The 17,514-nt window shown below is 39.5% G+C and overlaps 2 protein-coding genes across 7 annotated transcripts in view; both read right to left on the reverse strand.

Annotated features, from left to right (window-relative positions):
- Nucleotides 1-114: 114 nt before the first annotated feature.
- On the reverse strand, nucleotides 115-10,112 carry LOC138634540 (golgin subfamily A member 6-like protein 25). The gene is made up of 28 exons (XM_069721533.1): nucleotides 9,973-10,112; nucleotides 9,143-9,212; nucleotides 8,942-9,048; nucleotides 8,799-8,853; nucleotides 8,593-8,715; nucleotides 7,733-8,263; nucleotides 6,916-7,095; nucleotides 6,557-6,664; nucleotides 6,406-6,466; nucleotides 6,183-6,321; nucleotides 5,977-6,069; nucleotides 5,779-5,891; nucleotides 5,536-5,662; nucleotides 5,333-5,452; nucleotides 4,625-4,738; nucleotides 4,281-4,511; nucleotides 4,070-4,165; nucleotides 3,730-3,831; nucleotides 3,472-3,654; nucleotides 3,244-3,375; nucleotides 2,930-3,162; nucleotides 2,693-2,819; nucleotides 2,532-2,615; nucleotides 2,233-2,435; nucleotides 2,120-2,146; nucleotides 1,827-1,902; nucleotides 1,489-1,695; nucleotides 115-767 (listed from the first exon to the last, which is right to left on the reverse strand). Exons 2-28 carry the CDS (start codon nucleotides 9,207-9,209, stop codon nucleotides 654-656), a joined length of 3,753 nt encoding a protein of 1,250 aa, XP_069577634.1. The 5' UTR covers nucleotides 9,210-9,212; nucleotides 9,973-10,112; the 3' UTR covers nucleotides 115-653.
- Nucleotides 10,113-12,515: 2,403 nt separating this feature from the next.
- LOC138634564 (oxysterol-binding protein 2-like) overlaps nucleotides 12,516-17,514 on the reverse strand; it is a 47,176-nt gene continuing 42,177 nt past the window's right edge. For all 6 annotated transcript variants that reach the window (XM_069721568.1, XM_069721569.1, XM_069721570.1 and 3 more), the window contains one exon: nucleotides 12,516-17,163. In XM_069721568.1, coding sequence (XP_069577669.1) covers nucleotides 17,021-17,163 — 143 coding nt within the window. In that variant the 3' untranslated portion in view covers nucleotides 12,516-17,020. The remainder of the gene's footprint in view (nucleotides 17,164-17,514) is intronic.

Consider the following 17,514-nt stretch of genomic DNA (forward strand, 5'->3'; position numbering starts at 1 on the left):
ATGAAACGACCTCATTGGGTGAACATTGGGATTCACTGGGATGCTTTTAACAAGACATACACTATATTAGGAAGACTAAGGATCCCTGAACTGACTACTGAGGAGTGCCACAGGTGACTACTTCTTTATCTCATCTAAAAGCAGAGATGATAATTAAAATCGGTTAAGTAAAATTTTAACCAGTTAACTTTACGGTTATTGATTGCAATAGAACCCGCAATTTGTGCGATAGCGGATTCATTTAATGGGAAACCAAGTACATTTTTTTACATTAATATTACTATTTTTCATAAAGACTGTTTAATGCTAATGACATAATTGTGTGTACTTCCCAGAAACCTTCAGATTTTTTATTTATTCCACAATTAAACATCACATTACTTTTACAGTATAGAAGGGATTCCCTCAAAGACCTGTCAGTTTTATGAGGTTATTTGACAAAACTCACATGATCCTCAGTCTGCAGAGAAATGTAAGTTCATCTCTCATTCAGAGGTCACTGTAACTGTAAACCATAAAGGTTGATTTAACATAGAGGAATGTGAACTCTGTTGTCACTGTGACCTGCTTGTTAATCTGCTATCTTAAGCACAGTGAATGATTCATTTCTGTGGCCACAGAGCAGCTTCCCGTACTGAAGACTTTTAAGAACATTATATCACTGGTGTGCATTCACTCCCACAGTGTAACGTTTCATGTCCTTCACTTAAGACGGTCCTGATTGATGATTGGCTCAGAATCCCATCACTGTTTTGACCCTGTGTGATCTGTGAAGAAGACAGCAATACTAGATTATATTACATGATAATAACAGGAATAATATTTAAATAGCAATGATACTGGCTACTTTTACAGTAGTATTTTCTTTGTCTTTAAAAGTGTTTTTTTTTTTTTTTTTTTTACAATTTGAGATTATTTTTTAAAGCAAGTTTTGACTCAAAAAGCCTTTCACATCAGATGAAGCAGTGCCATTGTCTTTTACAAAGCAGACGTAGGTGGTTTGTATTGGTGCTTGGTATTTCCCCCGGTGCTTCTAGATGATGCTGTTTGCTATTTTATAAATGTAAAAAATGCAGTACAGGAAATGTTGTCCCGTAAATGTATCATCCACTAATTACATGATCTTTAAGAATCAGTCAGTGCAGTGCATCAGCACCCTACACTGGATGTGTTCCTAACAAATTTTAAATGATCTTAATAATGGAATAGAATAGAAATATGAATTATACAAATATTACTCATCTTTTGCAGTGAGCAGCTGTGGACAGCTATTTGTCATTCAAGATAAGTGATTATATGTGATGATATATAATGACCACTTTGTAGATTTGATGATTCTACATATTATAAAACCTTAATAGAAGTACTTGATTTTAAATGACAAGTACTGATTGCAGGTGCATACTTGTTTATCACCACTGTAAAGGCAGCTAGTGGTTACACTGTAAGAGGGACAACAATAGCCTCCTAATAAAAGAAAGCACTCACTGTTGTGAGATAGGATCCTGATGAATCTAAAGGGATTGTATCTCGAGGGGGTGCGCTCCACAGGTACATCTGATTTTCTACGCGGAGCTGCTTCACTTTGCTCTGGAGGTAATGGAGAAGCTTTAATGAAGCCACATCCGAGAGGCTGTGAGAGACAGCAGAGTCCACAACATGAAGCCAGGGAGCGAAAACTGAAGTCGGAGTTTCCTGATGGGAGGAAGACACCGGAAGAGGTAAATGTTTACTTGTTTATTAAAAAAGTATGTGGACCAAAACCTTTTCGATATCTTAACAAGAGCTTGACGTTAAGGATCACACAAGAACACTAAAACATTTACCTTCGCGCCAAACATCATTTCACCTTCAGTCCTCTCAGGCTTTCTCTGCGTCTCCTCTCGAATCTTTGTCGCTTTTCTGGAAAACAAACAAACCTACTTTTGAATGATTGCAAGGTAAATAATTCACATGACTGCATGAAGGAGGTGAGGGTTTACATGTATAGTTGTTATTACATCTATTGTCTAATCAGCATATCACAGTGAGTGGAGGTGAGATCATGCGCTTGTAAGGACGGACAGCTGGTTAGTATATCCTCTATTTATTTTTCTTCACAGACACGGAGACAAGTTACCTGCCCCTTAACAACTTTGCCTTGCACCTGTGAGTTGGCAAAACATCAGAATATTGTTGGATTTCTGTTGTGTGGATCAATAAGTTTCATAGTGGTAAGTTTCAACATGTCACCTCTCCAGTTCGGTTGTCAACTCTTCTTCAAACTTGCATGCCAGACGAGCCGCGGTCTGTCCCTTCCACTGAGCCATGCTCCTCTCGACCTGCCTGAGCTCCAGGTCTTTGGCCTCCAGCTGCTTGCGGAGAGGTGTTGCCGCTCCTCCTCCCTCAGCTCCTCCGTCACTCATTTTCAGACTGCTCAGCTCCTCGATGTATTCCTGCATAAACACCATGGGGGGGGGGACATTTCTGTAACGATGTATGTGAGGTGGTTTTGTCTTTTTGGAGAAACACGAGCTTTACAAAGTTCATACCTGAATGAGACGCTCCTTTGGAGATTCTAAGGCTTGATCTCTCTCCACCTTCAGCTGTTGCCTCTGGATGCTAAGTTCTCTCTCCTGAAAAAATATGTACATGCAGACATGTATTGGTGGATACATTTTTAATGTGTTGTTATGCAAAATCCAAATTATACCTTGTCCTTTCTCAGCTGCTCGTTAGTTTGTCTCTGTGACTCCAGCTCCTGGTGCAGATGGCTAACAAAGTGCTTCAACCGCTCTCGTAGAGTTCTCATGTCTGCAAGAGCCTCAGCAACTGTAAGACTGCACAATACAAAGGCATCAAGCTAATCATCAACCACACCATGTTGCTTACAAAGTATTTACTTCTTTGTGAACCAGATAAGTATGAAAGCCAGGGCATAAATTTATACCCGGGATGTGATTCCCCGGAACATTGCTTGGCTCTACTTTGCTCCACTAAGAGGTGTAGATGCTGGCACTCTGCTCCCAGCTGCTGGGCCCAGTGTCTGAGTTGCTGTTCCATCTCAGCTGTGATTTGGTTATGGCTGCTCTCCCTTTCTTCCAGCATTCCCCGGAGCCTGTCGTTCTCTTTCAGTGCCAGCTGAACATCCTGCTCGAGGTGCAGCGCTTTCCTCGGACTCTGCTGTGACCACAGACAAGAAAATGTCAGCTGTTCTGCAATGCCACATCCTTTCATGTGTCTGCAAATGACTGCTTTCTGCACCTGTGCCATGTGTCTCTGTGACCGCTGCAGCTCAGCCTGGTGCTCCTCTTTCAGTGATTTGCAAAAAACAGCCAAAAAAGCCTCCTGCTCTTTCTGCTGTTCGCAGATTTCACTCTCCAACTCCTGCACCCTCTTGCAGAGGAAAAGAAAAGCATGCAAAGACAGACTTTTTTTTTTTTTTTTATCATGGATGTTTCTATTCCGTGTCATGGTTGCGGGTCCACTTACGGTTTTTAGTTTCACCACTTGATGTTGAAGAGCCCGTGCTTTACTCTTCTCTTGCTGCATCTCACTCCTAAAGCTTTTCAGTTCCTTTTTGTTCTGCTCTTCCAGTATCCCACAGTGAACCTGCACAGCTTTCATTCTTTCTGCCTCCCCCTCCCTCCTCTCCTCCTCGACTGCCTTGTGCACCTGAATGGGAGCATGCCGCGCATGTCATGCAATCATGTTGAAAAAGCTTGCACATGTTAGGCAGAGGATTAGTACCTTTTCCAAGGCCTCCACACGCAACTCCTCTTCACGTTCCTTTGCCTCCTTCCTCTGCTGTTGCAGAGAATTCCTGAGCTTAATGACTTCTTCTTCTTTTAGCTGCCAGAATGGGAGAGGATCACACCTTTAAAAACAACCCTGTGAAATGTTTTTACTTGCTGTATAGTGCAAAGCACAATAACCACTAGATTTAGTTTCCGACCAGTGGCACCCAAACATGACATACAATGTATGCATTAATGGCAGTGCAGAGTAGCTGGGATAAGACACGTCCACAAATACTTTATACTGGGGTACCGCAGTAGTGGATTTTACATGTTCAGAGTGACACACTGACCTGCATGGAACTCTGCATGGACTCAATGTGTTGAGTGAGAGACAGAGTCTGCTCCTTCAAAACACCTGCCTTCTCCTCTTCAGCCTGCTTATCGACCTGAAGAGGAATGAAAGAAATCGGTACTTCATTTTTTCAGATCAATATGTCAACTATTGGATTTGCAGCTCCACAACTAAAGCCACCTCTTTCCTCAGAAAGCCTCAACGCTTACCATCATCCTGTGAGCCTGCTCCTTCGCTTCCTTCAGGCCTTTGTTGCGCTGGGTTTTCAGGTGCTGTAGCTCCCCCTTCAGACCATCTCTTTCTGCTCGTAAGACCCCACATTGTTCCTGTAAATGTATCAGCTGTTGCTCTTTCTGGGCCAACATTTCCTCCAGAGTGCCCACCCTGATCTTACACTGTCCCACTGCATCCTGCAGCTCACTCACTTGAATCTGAAGTGCCTGACAGAAAGAGAGACAACACTACCATTGACAAGGAGATAAAACCAAATTGATTTTTTTTTTTTTTTTTTTTTTTTAGAATTAGAAATGAGTATGATGATAGAAGGTGCCACCTCAATTTGATTTTTTTTCTGCATCTGTGCTTCCTCCAGAGACGTATATCTGTTCCTCAGTGAGCTCTCTGCTTCTGTGGCCCTGTGGAGCTCTTCGCGAACCTCCTCTAACTTCTGCTCCATGATCACACATGAATACAAATCCAGTTTAACACACAGACACTAAATCTGCCTTTTACCAAAAAAAACAAATATCTTTTCTCTATAAAACTTCACCTGATACGCTTATTCACGTTTAAATAATACCTACAAAGAAAACAACACAACGAAAAAATACACTACATGATGATTAGAGCTTTGAGTTGAAGAGTTTCGATTCTGCTGTTTGCACTGGAACTGCCTTACATTTGAAACACTGACTAATATTGTTAATTGTTTTCTGATAATGATGTTTTTTTGCGTTAGTTCGTTATGACTGTAGTATGAGCTTTAGAGAAAAATAGGATTAGTGTTATTTTTAATTAAGTCGAGGTATTTGAATACCTAACTGAATTGTTTACTGTTCATTACCACTGCAAACAAAGCCAGTGACTAACCTAGAATTCAATGGTTTAAAATGTCGTGTTTCTTCTTCAATATACAAAAATCACTGACATCAAATGAAAAGTGTTTTTTTTATGTAGAACTTTGGATGTTGTATTTCCATAGTGAGAACACTGTCGTAATTACTTATGACAATATTACAATGAATAGCCTTTAATACGGTACCTCTTGCATGGATTCCAGCTTCTCTCTTGCGTGTCGCTGCTCAGCAAACAATTGTGTTTTGGCACTATCCAGCTGCCTTTCCATCTCCTCTTTCTCCAGCACTGACATGATGACTTTGTTCTGTTGGTTGAACAGTGGAGACAAAGAATGGTGTAAGTAAAATACTAAGATTCGACATATTGCTTGAGTCATATTTTCCTTACCCTGTTAATGGAGGATCCATCCTTAAGAGTCTGTTCACGCTGACTCAGTGCTGCAAGCTCTTTTTCCATTTCTCTGACTTCACAGTGACAAGACTCTCTTTGCCTTTGCAGCCTTTGTAGCTGGCAACTGCAACACATATATTGTTGTTTTATAATTGAAGATAACCGTCCTTTATAAAGAACAGGATTATATTTAATGCATATGACTCTGTATGTGACAATTAGTAGGAGTTGACTTTATACCTAACAGACTCCTTCTCTATCCTGCTGTCTCTCAGAACGGACTCCAAAATCCTTTTCTCTTTCTCCATCTGAGTGGTCTCTGCAGTCAGGTGCTCTAATTCCTGAAAGGCTTTCTGGCGTGTAAACCATTAACTGTGAGTATTAGTGAGACATCCAAACACAGTTTTCTGATCAATTTCTGAAGATGCTCTACTTCACCTTCCTTTTCTGTCGAAGTTCAGAGAGGCGGAGCTCAACGTCTTTTAACTGAGTGCTCTTCAGTCTTAGAGTCTCCTCCTCTTCCTCACATTTCTAAACCACATACAAACAATGTCATTCACATATACAGGAGAATTTATACTAATGCAAAAAAACCATTTCTAAAACTATACAAAATAATAAAATAATGGGAGGTTCATTTTTACTTGTCGGAGGTTAGATAGTCGCTCTTTCATCTTAGTCCAATCTGACGGTATCGTCTCCAATGTCCTCTCAGACTTGGACCTCCAGTTGTTAATTTCCTCATCGGTGTCCTTATCGCTGTCACTCACGGGACGCACAAGTCTGGGATACATAAAATGCACAATGTATTAGTTTTAAAGCGTTCAATAAAAGATGACGAAAGAAAAGATGCTTTTTTTTTTTTACCTATTACGTTGAGCTTCACCGACAGAAATACTTCTGTTCTGTCCGTAGGACAATCTCTGGACTTTGTAAATAAAGACAGGAAAATTCTGTGACATTTAAAGATTGAAGTGTGCATTTATTTCTAGAAATATACAGACAGATCACACGTTACCTGATGAAGGCTGAGGTTCACTTTCTTCCTGTCTAGGTGTGTCACAGTCACTCTGGTCATTACAGTCATCATTCTTGTAAGTGACGGACTGAATGAGAGAGCGCAATCCTTTTGATGGGTCACACAAATTATGTTAAATATAATTTTGTACACGCTTGTACACCTGTTATTGTTATCATCTTGTACATTTAAAGTACAAGAGTTTGTTTACAAGAATTTCTTGATCTTCATCATTCACTATCTCTATCTTGTGATTTAACGCTATTTAATAGTGGCTGCATTTCAGATGGTGATATTTTTTTGTATGATAATGTTTTCTCATTTTAAAATGAAGCTCTACATATTCTGCAGTCTCTTACCTGGGCGCTTGTGAATGTGCTGCCTGACTTGATCTGTGGAGACCGTGTCAAGGTCGCTGTCAATGGACAGAGAGTCAAAACTCCATACAGGCACTCCTGCCAAGCACTTGGCCTTGGGAGAACAGCTGCTGTTGTGCTGTACGTTTTCATGGTCTGCTACAACCCCTGTTCTGTGAGAGACTGTAAAGGAAGTGAGAAAATCAAAGGTATGCCACGTTAACTGCAGCCCACAATACTAAAGTGTTTCAACAAACAATATCACAATGATTCCACATTTCTAGGGTTAAAATGTTAAGGTTATGTTTCAGGTCACTCTAAGGGACAGGGGGTCAGCAGTAGCTGAATGGGAGCCTCCCCTCCAGTTTGAGAACCGCTGGATTAGGTTATGATGGGGGAAGAGGTTATGGTTGAAGGATCAGTGCCAAAGCTCACATCGAGAATAGAAATGAGTCATCCTCTGGTGTTAATGAATGTGCTCAGTAAATTTCAGTAGGCTGCGCATTTGATGTAAACTATGTTGGATTTCATGTTTTGTGTTCTATGACTGTCATGAATGTCAGTTCCTTTCTTGAGACAGGTTTGAGGACTTGAGTGTTTTGACTTTTCTATTGTTCTAGATGAGAAGGTATAGGAGTCTGAATATCTTGACAACCTGTCAATTAGCTGTGGGAGAATCTGCTCTGGATCAAAATGTTGACACACAGATGCACAGACAAATGGATGAAGGATGGGAAGGCAGATGGTTATTTTTTTCTTTTCATCTTCATCGACATTTATTGTCTCCCAAGGGTTTTGAGAGATATCGTTTTACACCTACCGCTGCTGTCATCTCCAAGCATCTTTGGTGATGTGTATCTTTCAACAGTTCCTGCATGTGATATATTTACTCCGTATCTGCCAGAGAGACTTTTCTGCAGTTGCTTTTTTTGACCAGACTTATTTGACCACAAACAGTGAGCACCCACTGTGTCTTTACTGCTTTTCCCACTTGTTGCTGATGATTCTCTTCTCTCAATATTATGAACATTTTGTTCAGTGTCACTGTCAGAGATTTCTGTCCTCTCAGCTTCTTCTTCTCTGGCTAGTTGTTGCATGCTACTTTTTGGCAAGGCCGATTCCACCATCTCCTCCCTGAAGCATCTGACGAAGTCTTCGGTGCAGATACTGTCTGAAAGAGCGTGCGCTTCTCCCATCACTTCTTTACAGGTGTCTCCAAGCAACCGCTCAAGCCTCCAGATGACCTGCTCTCTCCTAGACTCAATTTCCTCTTGGTCTCTTGTACTTCTGTCCAGACGCTTTTTAGTGTACTCGTGAGTGGCAGGATTTTCCCAGGAGCATGTGGTATTCTCTGGTATGGAGCAGAGGGGAGATGGTGGGAAAAGCTCAGTCCTGTTGCATTTTCATATAAACATAATGTTACAAAACGAAGACACCTGATTTACTGATATCAAGCAGATTACTGGAACATGTATACAGTAGATTTGATTTATTTCACTTTGTGTTTCACCTATGCAAATTAAACATTTATGTTGTCAAGCTCTCCTTACCATTTCTATTGCTGCAAATTGTTTCCCTAACAACAGCCTATCAGAAGCAACCATTTGAGAAGAATTTGGCTTAAAACCAAGAAGTTACTGTGAAGTTTTTCTTGTAATGGTGCTGATATTGAAACATTACCAGATGTCTGCTCCGTCGTTGGACTGCGTATCAAATCAAGACAAGACATGGGAGTGTCATTTGTTTGAGTTGTACTTTCAAAGCCTGTGTCTTTGCTCAGAGATTGACTCCATCGAAGAGGAGCTAAACAAAAAAAAATATTCAAAACAAATTATTACCAGAAAAAAAGAATCTCCATATTTGTTAGAAAGTAGGTGTTAAATTACCTATGGCGCTGCATTCATGCTCTCTGGAAATTGCCTCATGTTTCTGGGGCTGGACCTGCATATATTCATCACACTTGCGTAAAGAAATTACTTTAAGATTACCCATGCAGAAAACAAAGACAAAGACCATGACAGTCACAGACCTGCAGCTGACCCAGCTGAGCATCCATTGCGTCCAGGAGGAGGTCACAGTGGTCCAGTCTCAGAGGGGGAGAATCCAATCCAAATGCACTGTTGCTGTCATTAAGATCTATGAAGGCAGGCAAAAGGGTCGACACGAGTGGGTGAAAAGGTCCAAATACATGATGCAGATTTCCTGCTTAAAAAAAAAAAAAAACTCATACCACTATAAAGAAGCTTGTTGGGTTCATCTGCATCTCCCTCTGCTACATCATGACTTCTGTCAGCCATGTCCTGTAGCTAGAGACAAATACGTAAGACAATCACCATACAGAGTTCTGTACTTAAGTACAAATTAGGGCTGGAGCGACGCAGACTAAATCAAATATCACAATATTTTGACCAAATACCTCCACATCAATATTGCGATAGTATTGCAGGGAGGATTACTGGTGCTTTCACAAAACATCACACGATGACATTTTTGATAAATGCCGTGTCATCAGTCTCGTGGATATAAAGTGGGTAAGTCAACCGACAACGGTCTGGTACTGTCAGAAGACAACGTAACTTTACTGTAATGCAGCTGTGGAAAGAAATAGGTGTCACAAAAAAAACAAAAAAAAAAAAAACTTAATTTGAATGCTATATTTAATAAATGCATCAAAAATGTATTTGAGTACTTTTACTTAAGTATAAAGGACGTGAATACTTCTACCTCCACTGGACTACATTCCCAGTCAGAAGCAGAGGTCCAGGCTCACTGAGCAGACATTGGGAGTGAGGTTATGTTATGTTGCTCAGTTGTCCAGGAAACGGAGGCAATTTAGTTTGTAAGCAAACCAGACTGACTTTTCTCTTGAGAGAGGGACTATAAACTCCTGTGTCAATCTCCACTCCCCAAAATGAGCACCCCAGGTCGAGGAGCTCAGGTTAATTCTACTTTAACACCCTTACGGAAGATATTTAACCCATAACGTTTATCTCGTCGTAACCAAAAGGTAATATCATCCCACCTCCACAGTACTGCCTCAAATACACATAACATACTTACTTTGAGAAGACAAACGCGGAGACTTTCAGTCGATGCCGGACTTGACTCGTCAGTGTTGAAGTACCCCGCTGCTGCTGCTGCTGCTGCTGCTGGGGGAGGCCTGATTGATGGGAGCTTCAGGTTGCCCTAGAAACGGTCAAACAGCTCGCGGCAGGAGGACGCGCCAAAGCAGCGTCTTTTTTTTTTAATTTTTTTTTTTTAAGAAATACTTAAATCACGAGTCCAACTCGGCTCAAATTCGACTTCAACTGCGCCTGACTTCGTCTGACTTGATGCTCGGCGAGAGCTGCCGGTGGCTGCAGGAGATGCGCATACATTAAAAAAAAAAAAAAAAAGCTGCCGTCAAGTCGGTGCATTTGTCAGTTGGTATTTAAACCGCGCAGGAGCGAGGCGGCTGCAGTTGCTCTCCTCCGGCTGTCACGTCCTCGGTGACGAAACTACTTGATAGGTTTTAAGTTTCATTGACACGCAAGACGTGACGTTTGCTTTTATTCTAGACCTTCAGAGGAGTTATCACCTGTAGTTATTTCGCCTGATTTATTGATCTGCTACTTCTGCAGCTCAGGTTTTACATCTGGACACACTGTAGTTTTACATCCAGCAGGAAAGCTGTAAAAAGAGGGTTTTTTTTTCTTCTGTTAAACATACTTAGATTTAATTTGAAATGTCCAACACTGATGGAAACTGTCTGTTTTTTAAATTTGTGTCAGTGTCAGCTCATCAGTCTGAAATATTGACACTTTATGCTCAAGATACAAACCACAGAGCAGCTGTGCAGGTTTTCCTGTGATCTGATTGGCCTATTCTCTCCTGTTGTCTGATTGGTCTATTCTAACCTGCAATCTGATTGGTCTATTTCATCCTGCTTTCCCATTGGCCTATTCTATTCTGCTATCTGATTGGTCAATTCTATCCTGTTATCTGGTTGGTCTATTTTATCATGCTATGTGATTGGTGTATTCTATCCTGTTATCTGGTTGGTCTATTTTATCCTACTTTCCCATTGGTGTATTCTATTCGGCTTTCTTATTCTACACCCCTTCTACTTCAGGTGGCATACCTAAACTGACAACAATGGCTGTTCTCGCGGTGTTTGCCTTTCATTTTCACTTAAGCTTATTATTCCCATTATTAATATATAGTTCCAAATAAGAACATAACTCACACCAGGACTCTGAACATAGAACATAATAGAACCTAGCTCTCTGATTGGTCCATTCTATCCTGCTATCTGATTGGTCCATTCTAACCTGTTCTTCTGATTGGTCTATTGTATCTGCTTTCTAATTCCACAGCATTTCTACTAAACTGACAACAACCGCTGTTCTAGCTGGCTTTAATTTTCGCTTATTTCCATTATATATATATATATATATATATAGCACCTGACACTTTTCCACTTTTCTTACTCATCCCAAACTGTATTTATTTATTTTATTTTAACAACTGAATTTCCCCCACTGTAGGATTAATAAAGTCCAAGTCTAAGTCTATGTCTATATCATATTGAAATTATTATGATAAAATATAATATCACCTCCATATTTTGGACGACATGCTATGGTATGACCAGCACTAACCACTGCACCATTGTGCCTGTAATACAGTGACTTTCTTTTTGGCTTTTGAAGACAAGCTATGGTATGACTTCTTTTTCATAATTTGGACGGGACGACATGCTAAATAATGTTGTAGCTGCTGCAGGTGCAGCTGGTTTAGACAAGTATATATTTCGTTTTATATCCAGGGACAGCAGATTGATGAGGGCTCATCAGATGATTACTGAGGAAAAAAGAAAGAACAGAGTTCTGACATAAATTGTTTTTTGGACTTTTTGCTAATCTTTAATTTTTGGTGAGACATTGGATAATTTGAACATTTAAGGAAATAAAACCACTTGTGAAGTTTAGAGGGAAAAAAAACCCCACTATTTGGTGGAGCTATTAACAACTAAATGTGAACACACTTCTTTTTGTCAGCAACCACAAAAGGTCAGAAACTACAGGTTTAATCTTTAACGTGTTGTATTTTAAAATCTTTAATATTATTATATACATTGTGTCAAAGCTCACTGTTTTCTCATATCCATCCCATTTTTGTGAACGTAATGCCGTAACTCGGGAACAGATGGGGAGATTCTGACCATATTTCATCTGACACTGAATTGGTAACACTCATCTTTGGTCTGTTCCTTGAAACTCTGATTGTAGATCTTCTGTGCTATTGGGTTGAAGATGTGTGTGAAGCATCCACGTTTTTAATTTGTAGCATCTTTGCAGCAACATCCATATTTGAAGCATCGTCTACTGTCATGGCTGCAAGTTAATCTCCCATCTTCATTTATGGGCCAGTTGCCTTCAGTCTTCACTACATGCGTCTGGACAGACGTGGATGTAAACTGAAACTTGCTTGGTTGTTGGAGTCATACAACTGTCAGGTGGTAATTATAGTTTATTATAGTATTGGCAAATAATCTCAATCCTCCAGCCAGTTCAACTCAACTTGCTATTGCAACAGAAAGAAATAAAAACAGATATCCAGCGTCAACAATAACAACTTTATTGTCTTTTTTTCCATTATCTTGTCTTTTTTATTTAAAGACAATGTTATATGAGTATAAATTAAGAGACACAATTTAAAAAAAAAAGAAGAAGAAAAACCTCAGTTGAATCTGCAGTTAGACCTGAATACACGTATGTGTATTTGGGGAGTAAGAGTAGTAGTCAAGGCAGGTCGATTACCTTCACCTCCTGTACCAGGCCGCTGTTGTGATGCGTCTCCTAACTTTCATCATCATACAGATCATTGATTTCACCATCATCTCACTACAAAGAGAAGCAGGGTTCAGTTAAGACAAGGCAAGAAAAATCTACCCAACTCCATTAGTTCACTTCTGCCTCAAAACTGAGCAGCATCGAATGAGGAGAAAATGTGTACCGCACATGCACACAAATCAAGCTCATTATGCACATGGCCAGTATGGAAACACCAACATAAGAATAATGGCACCCATGAGAAGGAAGAAATCTGAACAGAAAATAAAAGCATAAAAATTAAAGCTAAGAATCACACCACAGTGAGAGTTGGGTGAGATGAAATGAGAGAAACAATGCGAGGGGGTTTACATTTGAACTCTCTGAGATAGGGAAGGCAGATGAAGAGTTGTTTTTACTCTACAGTAACACACTTTGGTTGTTGTTTTTTTCCCTTTCTGCATGAGGCAGACAACCATTTTGTTTGAAGCAACAACAGCCATGAACTAACAAACCTACACCTCACTGCGTTATTGCTACAGCTGTCCGTTACTGTACAGGCTCATAAAGTAGGCAAGTCACCATCAAGTACTGAGGTCCTGTTATTTGGAAATACATTAATTCAAACGTATGATGAGCTTTCATTATCATTCAAAATATAATATGTACTCTCAAATATAAAATCATCTCAAACACAATATATTAAAGTAAATCTCTAGAGAACTTCAAATTGATCAGAGAAGGAAATCACAGATTAGCTTTCCATTTTTACAATTTCTTCAATACCATTCAGCAGACATCTATCAAAAGTCATGACTGTGCATGATGACGCAGAATCATCTGTACAATGACAATTTTCAAGATAGTCAAATTTAAACATGCTGCTGCAGCAGTGTCTGTCTTTAAAAGTGACACCCCTGATATGATTAAGTGTGCACAACCTCAATCAATACCATGTATTTATGTACTTGCTAATGGAAGTGTTTTGAGTCTGCAGATAAACAAGATAAGAACCAAAGCAGAAAAGTAAAATTTAACTGAATAGTTCAACATTTTGGGAAATTTACTGACTTACAAAGAAATGTATCTGCAGGCAATAGTTGCTTAGATCAGCTAAGTAGTAAAACAAAATTTAAAAAAATAAAAATAGAAATAGGGGGCGACATCAAGTCTGCTTCTATCCAAAGGCCCAAAAAAAAACAACCAACCAAACAAAACAAAAAAAACAACAGCTACCAGCATCTTTAAAGTTCACAAATTCAAGTTACATGTCATTTGTTTAGATTTCAGTATGTTAAGACAGTTTTTGGCCAAAATGCAGTCACCTCAGGATTAATTTCCATCTTTTCAGAATCCAATCTTTCAGAGGTGCTGGTGGGTGGATTGTTTAACTTTGGGCAGAGTGAAGCTAGTTGTTCCCCCTTTTCCAGTGTTTGTGCTGAGCTAAGCTAAACTAAAATGCTGTACAGACATGTATTCTAGCTCTGGTAAATACCCAAAAATCTATTTCCAAAAGTGGTGAATTATTCCTTTTAAATTTTGGACAACATTTTTAGGGAGTGATCAAACTGTGCTAATGGCAACCACAAATTAAAAAAATGCATTAAAATCTTTTATGTAAATGGCTGAAAGAAGCTTGTCGTTGAGAAAAAAAACAATAACATCAGACATCATCATTTCATTATTAAATCCTTAATTTCACTGATAAAGAATCTCACTGATGAACATTTTAAGAGCATATTATCCTTCATTCTACCGGACAACTACTCAGCATGAAGTGGTCTCTAATGTGAAGGAATATTCTTTTTCTTTTCCAGAGCATTTTTCAAATTTTTATGGCCTGCACATCAGAGGAAATAACTGAACCACAGTTACTAATGTGCTAGTATCAAGGACTCTGTAAAAATGTACTTTCAGTGTGTTAAGACAGCTTTTGGCCAAATAGCTTTACTTCTATCTTTGCGAATCAATCTGGATTAAAACTTAAACATACAGCAAATCTTTCAGGCTCATTGTGTCTTGTTTCAGTTTTGAACTTTGCTGTACAGACAACTTAATACTCAGATTAGTATAATTATTCTTCATTTTACAATATCATTGTTTTATCACAAAATATTCACACAAATAGACTAGATGGTAGATACAATACCTCCAGCCATGAATTCTACATTCCTAACAATAATTACAAAAAAATACTAACTGGTTTTCAAAACTCTTGTCACCGTAGACTTGTAGTGCACAGGTCAAGGGACTCATTCCCTTATTCAGTCAGTTAAAGGCAAAAGACTCAGGGTACCTTTGTGAGCTGATCCCAGATCAGCGTGTCCACAAACGGTAAATGAGCTGTGGTGAGACTGGAGCGGCAGCTGGGGCGGTCCACTGTGGCTTCAGCTGACTGCACACTGGAGTGCTACAGGAACCAGCCCCGTCTGCTTCTATAACCTTTGACCTCCTGTCAGCTGAAGCCACTCTGGGCTCCTCAGAGAATCCACTCCAGTCTCAAATAGAGTAATTCCACTGGAAATGACTGAGCTACAAACTAGTGACCAATGGAGGCTGTGGAACAAGTGTAATGCACATTCTAGAAACCAACATGTTGCTGGGTGTACTGGGTGGTGATCACTGAATGTGTCAGTGATTTGGGTGCAGACTTAATACTTTGTATGATCACTGAGAACGACGTTAGTCAAAATGGTCACGAAGGATACGTTATGTGTTGCTATGGGAGAGCACCAGAGGACAAGGTAAGGTACATGTACGGACTGAAATTTTGTCAACATCAACACAGAGATATGTACTAACCTCTATTCAACCACAGTGAAAAGTGCTTATTTGATGGAGATTCCTATTAGAGTGATATTGATGTTTTAAAGTTTAATGTTGCACTAATGTGTCACAACTACAAACTACTGTAGTTTTTTTGCTAACCAGAATCACAAATGGAAAATGTCCGAAGTATGTCTGGATGACTGAAATGCACCAGAGGCAATTCATATTCAAAATATTAACTGGATAAGCCATCATTATATTTCTACATGGACTACATTTACTGTCTATTGAACAGACTAATTGCATTTACCTAAAGGGAAACCTTAACATTCACACCAAATAAAATATATTACCGCCTCGCTGCACATTTCATTAGTTCGGAAAAAACAGCATCTTGTGTATTAGGAAGAGATTATTTGCCTGATCAAACATTAGCTGTTGTTTATGGAGACTCAGAGCAGGGAAAATCAAATGCAAATATACTTTGAAATAAACAATCAGATGAACAAATACAGGTAATATGTAACATAAGCATAAAATTGTGAAAAATTGATGTTATGTACGTTACAATGTCATTTTATGTAACCATCTGTCAGCTCAGTTGGCTTGAAGCACCAATCAGCCACCTGAAGGGTCCTCAGAGTTTTTGTTGAAAATTACAAATTATTATTAAAAAATAGGAAAATTACTTGCAATAATCACTGCTGGAATGAAATAACCTGCAATTTGATGTAAGGAGCTCAATCTGAAAAATGCACTGGATTTACAATGAACAATTTCATGATTATATCACATCATTTTTCTGTAGATATTTTGATGATTATTTCTTTCATACTATCTTTTTATTTATCAAATGGTTAACACTTTGGGTCTCCATAGTAGATAACAAGCTTAAAGACATTTCCAGACACTGCATTCAGGCCTTTGCCTTTTTCTTAAGCAACCAAAAAGGGCTAATAATATGTACTTACATTTATTCTCATGAAGAAAAAGAGGGAACCACTTTAAGATTTTATAAATTAGGCCTAGATTAATCTCAATTGTGTTGAATACAGTGGGTGAGGACATATTTCTTGCAACCACTGAAATACTTTATATTCAACACTGTTGTTTCTAGGTGCCTCGTTATGGTTTTTTCAGTCTTTAATCTTTGATATGGACTTCTATTCCACTGGTAAAACTCTGTAATGGGTTGAATGCAGAAAAGTGCATTGTGGGTAGCATTTACAGAGCACCAGAGTGTCAGGGCTGTGCAGGTGCCTTTATTGTGTGGTGTTACAATTCCATTAACTCACTGCCGTTTCAGTATAGTGTCAGAGAGGACCGATCAGGGAACGTCCCGTCTTTTTCATCACTGTAAAAACAGAGTGAGAGTGAACATTTGGAGGTACAGTGTAATCTGAGAGTGTGTGAAACATACACATTCTCATGCTCACAAAAGTCCACATGGTCCGCTGCTTAAGGACCAGAGGCTGAGCAGTTCCCTGTCCGATGAGGTTAGGTGTGATTCGGGAAGGGTTCCTGGGTTAGAAGATGTCAAGACACATGCTCCAGTCTTGTCTGTCCTTTGACTCCCAGTAACCTCCCTTGTACACAAAGTTTGTCTCTCCAGTGACTGAGTCCCTCCTCTGGTGAAACCATAACGGCTGGTAGCCTTCATATTCTTTACCTGGGGACAGAAGCACAGAGGTTATACAACCGCATACATCATTTGATCCTCCTCTAGTGGAGAAGCCACACATGCAGGCAATTCACTGAGCAATCAGGTCACCTTCACACTAATGCATATATGGGAAGCAATCAATCGCTGCATTTGGGATAGCTCCAAATGTAAAGTGATCTGTAACGGTGAACAATTGAACCCAAAGGTGGCAAAAAAAAAAATAATGAGCATGTTTTGTGCAATGTAAACATCTGGAGCAATCATGGCGAAGAAGGAAATTCTAATCACAGCTTTGAAACTCCCGGAATTAAATAATGAATCTCTTTCTTATAAACTAGTCAAAATAAGGGAGAAATT

This window comes from Brachyistius frenatus, unplaced genomic scaffold (assembly GCF_029030835.1).
Source record: "Brachyistius frenatus isolate BFR_SWC_R1_liver_20210118 unplaced genomic scaffold, ASM2903083v1 Contig_267, whole genome shotgun sequence".
NCBI lineage: Eukaryota > Metazoa > Chordata > Actinopteri > Embiotocidae > Brachyistius > Brachyistius frenatus.